This window comes from Etheostoma spectabile, chromosome 7, assembly GCF_008692095.1.
Source record: "Etheostoma spectabile isolate EspeVRDwgs_2016 chromosome 7, UIUC_Espe_1.0, whole genome shotgun sequence".
In the NCBI taxonomy this organism is placed as follows: Eukaryota; Metazoa; Chordata; class Actinopteri; order Perciformes; family Percidae; genus Etheostoma; species Etheostoma spectabile.
In genome coordinates, this window is record NC_045739.1 from 12109907 (window position 1) to 12116363 (window position 6457).

General features: G+C 40.7%; 1 protein-coding gene across 4 annotated transcripts in view; it reads left to right on the forward strand.

Annotated features, from left to right (window-relative positions):
- eno1a (enolase 1a, (alpha)) overlaps positions 1-4429 on the forward strand; it is a 10809-nt gene extending 6380 nt beyond the window's left edge. For all 4 annotated transcript variants that reach the window (XM_032520587.1, XM_032520585.1, XM_032520588.1 and 1 more), the window contains exons 6-12: positions 784-917; positions 1072-1294; positions 2357-2554; positions 3114-3315; positions 3421-3529; positions 3680-3738; positions 3912-4429. In XM_032520587.1, the coding sequence (XP_032376478.1) occupies positions 784-917; positions 1072-1294; positions 2357-2554; positions 3114-3315; positions 3421-3529; positions 3680-3738; positions 3912-3975 (989 nt within the window). In that variant the 3' untranslated portion in view covers positions 3976-4429. The remainder of the gene's footprint in view (positions 1-783; positions 918-1071; positions 1295-2356; positions 2555-3113; positions 3316-3420; positions 3530-3679; positions 3739-3911) is intronic.
- The last annotated feature ends 2028 nt before the right edge of the window (positions 4430-6457 follow it).

A 6457-nucleotide genomic window follows, 5' to 3' on the forward strand; every position in this document is an offset into this window, starting at 1 on the left:
ACACACACACACACACACACACACATCACATCACATCACATTTATATTATACTCATATATTGTAGTACGGTCATTTTTTTCAGAATTTTAGCCATACATTTATCAATACCTCTGTGTATATTAGGCCATTTTGAGCCATGTTGCAAGTACAATGAGCAGAACTGTTTTATGACAGTAAGATGTTTGCATCAATGTGAGGAAGCATCTCGATTAGTCATATGATAGTTCATTTGAGGGATTAACCAAACAAAACATTCCTCCTTGGTTATTTTGTCGACACATTGACAGTTAACATTAACAGTTTCTCTCCAGAAAATGTTTTATGTCTTGATATATGTAAATATTGTGATATACAGTTACATGTACCGTGATAAATAATTAGTGTGAGATGTATCCACTTTATAGTACAGTGAATTTTTTATTTATTTTTAAGTATTGTATGGCATGTACAGTTCTTTCTGCTAACAAGTGCAGTACTTCACATTTTATAGATGCAAAATGGAAACTTGCCAGTGAAAGTGCCAGTCCACTCACTGCTGAACTACTGAGTGTATATTATGTAGTGAATGTGTGAACAAGGGAGTGATTTTGGACAGACATTTTTAAATTACCACAGAAACATTGGTAGACATTCAAAGATTGTGTTTACATAACAGAAAAGTCAGTTCTTCTTATTTCAACAATTTTTGCTCCAAGAATATAGGTTTTATAAGACATTAATGTTTCATAAATACAGTATACACACAATATTCACAATACATTAAAATAATTCTCTATCCTCAGCTAAGTTTGGTGCAAATGCCATCCTTGGCGTCTCCCTGGCTGTGTGCAAGGCTGGTGCAGCAGAGAAGGGCGTTCCCCTCTACCGCCACATCGCTGACCTGGCTGGCAACCCTGAAGTCATCCTTCCTGTCCCTGTGAGACAGTAAACTTACCTAAGTCATGTACCACAGGCAAACTCTTAATGCTAATAAGCCTAACAGACATGACCGCTAATGTTTGATCCAGAGAATCCTAAATTCGGTTGTGATTCCATTAGGCTGAAAGCCGATCCTCTCTGCTTCCTTTCAGGCTTTCAACGTCATCAACGGCGGCTCCCATGCAGGCAACAAGCTGGCCATGCAGGAGTTCATGATCCTGCCTGTGGGAGCCAGCACCTTTAAGGAGGCCATGCGCATTGGTGCTGAGGTCTACCACAACCTGAAGAATGTCATCAAGGAGAAATATGGGAAGGACGCCACCAATGTAGGAGACGAGGGAGGCTTTGCCCCAAACATCCTGGAGAACAAGGAAGGTGAGAGGAAACATTAAATCCGAGCCATAACCACTGTTTATCCATCGGAGTTCCATTGCAAGACAACAGAGTTGAGATCCAGCTAGATAGATGACTTGTTATGCTAGGACACAGTTGTAGGTTTGTTTTATTTGCCAGGAATAGGGTTGGGTACCGGATCAGGTACTTTTTGGGTACCGAATTACGTTGGGACTACCGAGGACAATTTACGCTCAAACAATGCCAAATTTTGGTACCTGAGAGCGGGTAAGGGTGAGCTTATCTGTCCTCTCTGCATGTTGATAGAGAGAGGGGGACACACACACTAAAAACTACATTGACATTGCAGTTTGTCAAAGTCACAGTGAGTCACGGCAATGACGGTTAGACGGTTGCAAGTGTCATTATACTTTTCAAAACTGAATGCACGTTCACTGCAATATAATATCAATGGTTAACTGAAAGCAATAGCAGTGAAATTACACGTCCTCTGGGATAGGCAGTCACACCAGTTCTCTATGCCCTGTAGACTGACTGGCAGGCAGGAGGCTGTATGGCAAGGTAACTTGATATCTATAGAACGTTTCAGCAACAAGGCAATTCAAATTGCTTTACATAAAACAATAAAGAGCAGTTAAAAAGAGTTAGAAAATAAGAAACAGACTAAAGAAAAAAGATCCACTTTCAAGAATAAAAGTTGTTTGTGTGTCAAAACCGAATTTCAGGTTCCAATACCGGTACCGGAAAGAATGTGAACAGTACCTAACCCTAGTCAGGAAAGAGTGGATCATAGAAAGTTGTTACTGTGTGATTAGTCCTGACAAGCATTACATTCTTAGACCTCCCAAGGAAGTGAAGTTAGCATGTCACCCTTTGGCTGACATATGGTTTCTAAATCAGGGCCTAAACTCGGTAACGTATGCACTGACTGCTGCCTCTGACTCCAGTGTCAGTTCAAGGTGCTGATATGGCAAATGCCCCAGTGGAGCAGAGTCTTAGGAGGTGACTCATTTGTGATAGGTGAATGATGTGATTGTATTAGCTAAAATGTTTTTTTACTGTGGTATGATGTTTTTGTCTCAGCTCTGGAGCTGCTGAAGAATGCCATCGCCAAGGCCGGCTACACCGATAAGATCGTTATTGGCATGGATGTAGCTGCCTCTGAGTTCTACAAGAGTGGCAAGTACGACTTGGACTTCAAGTCTCCTGACGACCCCAGCCGCTACATCTCCCCTGACCAGCTGGCTGACCTCTACAGGGGCTTTGTCAAAGATTACCCCGGTGGGTTTTTAACATACACCCCTATTCTTAACAGCCCTAAAACTCTTACTGCTTACTTTTTTCAAAGATGACACATTTCAAAGATATTGTATAGAGCAATTTAATTTAACAAGATGAAGGCAAACCATAAAGGACAGACTCAAATAATACATGTGAGGACATGTACAAACAACATGTGGGCCTATGCAGACATACAAAGAGTATAAATAGAACGGTATGTGCATGTCCTGTCTGTATCAAAATTACATAACATAACAATAACATAAATTTAATGTTTTGGTTCACTTATGTCTTACATAAGCATTGGTTTGGGTCAGAGCAGGCAGCTGTTTTCAGCAAATGGCAAAAAATATTGTACACTACTGTACAATTTAGCAGCTAGCTGGATAACATAGTGGAGCATTTAGCAGTTTGATTCTGCTGCCACCAAGTGGTCATTGCAGGTTTAAGGATTCTGTAGATAATAACCATTGATCAGTGGCTTTTTAATCAGTGCTGACGTTTTGGATATTATTTTTATGGCTGAAACTCTGCTCTCACCTTCTATCCATTCTTACAGTGGTGTCCATTGAGGACCCCTTTGACCAGGATGACTGGGAGGCGTGGACCAAATTCACAGCCAGCACCAGCATCCAGGTGGTAGGCGATGACCTCACAGTCACCAACCCCAAACGCATCGCCAAGGGTGTGGCTGAAAAGTCCTGCAACTGTCTGCTGCTTAAAGTCAACCAGATCGGCTCCGTCACAGAGTCCCTGCAGGCGTGAGTGTCGACAACAGAGCAGTGTGATTACACTTGTTGCCAAAAACCAAGATAGTAACTACAGTATAAGCCAGCTAATATGGTTTAAATGTGTCTTTCTTTTAGCTGCAAGATGGCCCAGAGCAACGGCTGGGGCGTGATGGTCAGCCATCGCTCTGGAGAGACAGAGGACACCTTCATTGCTGATCTGGTGGTCGGTCTCTGCACTGGACAGGTAAAACCTCAACAGACGAGTCATTTTCCATTTGTTTCATTAGCATGGCGTCATTACTGAGGTCTGAATCTAGCTGACTATTCAAACTGTACCATAGGTGTAGCTTTTACATTACAGATTGGGTCTTATGTCATTTCATTTCTTTCCCAGATCAAGACAGGTGCACCTTGCCGATCTGAGCGCTTGGCCAAGTACAACCAGCTGCTCAGGTGAGTCGCATCCAAAAATGTAGATGCGTATTTCTGATGACTAAATTAAGGCTTGGTCAACTTTATCAACAGTATGAGTTATGTGCTCATCACTCTTAATATGCACAATATTGTAGATGTACTCAGGCTGTTGATCCATCTATTTTAATAATCATGTCATCACTCTCTCCCAGGATTGAAGAGGAGCTCGGCGACAAGGCCCGTTTCGCCGGCCAGAACTTCAGACACCCCATCTGAGTTGGTCCACCTCCTTGAGCCTCTGTGTGTTCACTGCTCATAAATAATCCCCACTCATATAGTATATGCCACGCTAGGTTGCCTTCCCTGTCCGGAGAAAAAGATGGAGAGATTACTGCTGAATTCCAAGGTCCAAGTCTGTGGTCTGTGGGGTGCAGAAGATACAGTACGTCCTAGTACAACCACAGCTCAGCTCATCCTCAAACTATGCTTAAGCTCCTGAATAGTGTTGGTCCCTATTGTTTGTCTGTGTAACTGTGTGAGAGAATATAGTTTAGCTTCTTGTGAGTTTGGCTGATTTTTGGTCCTCTACTGTGTATTTGAGCTACTGTAACTGTAGTACGGCTCTGCCTCAAGCAGTAGTGACAGTACTGTATGTGCAATGTGTCGCATTTGACAAAGTCTTGTGTTGCTGTAAGCGTTGGCAAAAATAAACAACATAGTTTGAAACATTTTGGTGAATTCTTTTTTTATCCACATGTTCAGGTGCTGACTGAAATTGTGTTCTACTTTTAGTCTTACAACAATTCTGATAATTGAAAGAGAATAATGATGATTATTGATTACTATCAAGCTAATTAGGTTATGATCACAAATAATTTAGGATTCATAGTTTACTTATAGAGAGTATCTGCAGTAAAGGGCTGCTCTCTCAATATCTGCTCCTGTCTGTGAAGTGTGTGTGTGTGATGTAATCTGAGTGCCACCGAGAGGCAGAAACATGAGCTCAGTGCTCGGGGAAGCCATTTCTGTACCCCTGGGTAAAAGAATCCAGAAGCTCTCTGCAAGCTCTTTTTGTACTGAGCCTTGCCAAGATAAATGAGGGTCTATTCACCAGTGGTATGGGACCAGGGGGGATTGCCAGCTGGGTCTGTGCCACACCGATTTACTTTGTGTGAGCCCTGTCTGAACCTGCCTCCATTGTTTAGGCGTCACCAAGGAGATGTATTACAAATCATTGGTACAAAGAAACTACCTAGCATATTTTGCAGAGTCTATAAACAACCTGTGACTATCATCTGCTGCAGATCCTTTAGCAACACATCTCCACGCTACAATGTACTAACAAAAATATTTTTTACAGAAAGTTTCAAAGAATAAGAGGAAATCTGGGTGACTTGTAATTGATATCAGTGTGGATTATGTCCTAAAATACATGAGTTTCTAAGAAACTGCAATGCTTCCTTTCTTTTCCTCGAGACCTTCGCCATCTAGTGGTCAGACATATGCAGTACACTTTACTGACACGTTCCTTGCAGAAAAGAGTTTAAAAATTGCAAATCCAAAATTGCATTTACAGTTGACTTTATTAGGCTTCGTCAAATCTTATTGGCACGTTTCTGTGCATATAGCAATAGAAATATAAAGCCTATGAAAGTTACACCAGCAGTTTGCCACTTAAAATCATCAGCAAACTGATATTCAATGGACTATTGAACAGGCCACGGGAAACAGGTGCTTGTCAGTTGCAGAAAAGACACAGATTCTGTATTTTATTAGTAATAAAATAGGTGCTGCTAGCTTTAACTGCAGCTTGGTTTAACATAAAAACGACTTCATTAAGCAGATAATGTCCAAATCCTGCACACCTGTTAATAAGTTCACATCTTTTAGAGCAACGTGTGTGACAAGAATTGTTCAAAAAATGATCTTTTTAAATAAAGAAACAATTCAAAACGTATTAGCCAGTGTTTCTATTGCACCTGTACACCCCTTCATAGTCAACAGGGCTGAAAATAGAAAACAGCATCCAAATTCTAGGGAAGAGGATGATTGCTTCTGTTGTTATAAAACATTTGTTTGAAAGAGCAGTTGTGAAAGATCGCTGCTGCTTTTCATAAAACTATTCTGTTCTATGCTGCGATGAAATTTACATTTGTCACTATGTCATCTCGCTGTGTGGATCCACATAGCCTACTGTCCATAATAGTAATGTGTCTCTTTTATTCTATTCAATTCTTCAATTTACTCAAATCTCCCAAGTATTCTATTCTATTCTCCTGCTACATTGTTCTTAATTTAATATGTTATTTTTTTGTCTATCCTTCCCATTCAATTCTGCTGTTCTGCGGTGCCGGGTGTTAAAATGTTTTTGTTCTAATTTATTGTATCACGTGCCCAGGTGCATTTCATTCCTGATTATTATCTTCTATTCTACTCTATTTTGTGATCAAATATTGGTAGATTTTGTCATATTGTTATTTTTCAATTGTGTCATTTGTTTACTTTATGCCTTATAATGTAAACAATTTATTCTATTTACTGTATACTCAATACTGCAGTACCCTCAAATCTCCTGAGAGAGATTCTATTCCATTGTATTCTATTCTTCTGGGCTCACTGACAGTCCAAATATAGTCTGGCAGTATCACAGGTTTATAAGGATGAAGATAGACCAAGTGTTGCTACAGAATAGACACTCCGAGGACTCCCCTCCCTCCCCTTCTCTCTCTCTCTCTCTCTCTCTCTCTCTCTCTCTCTC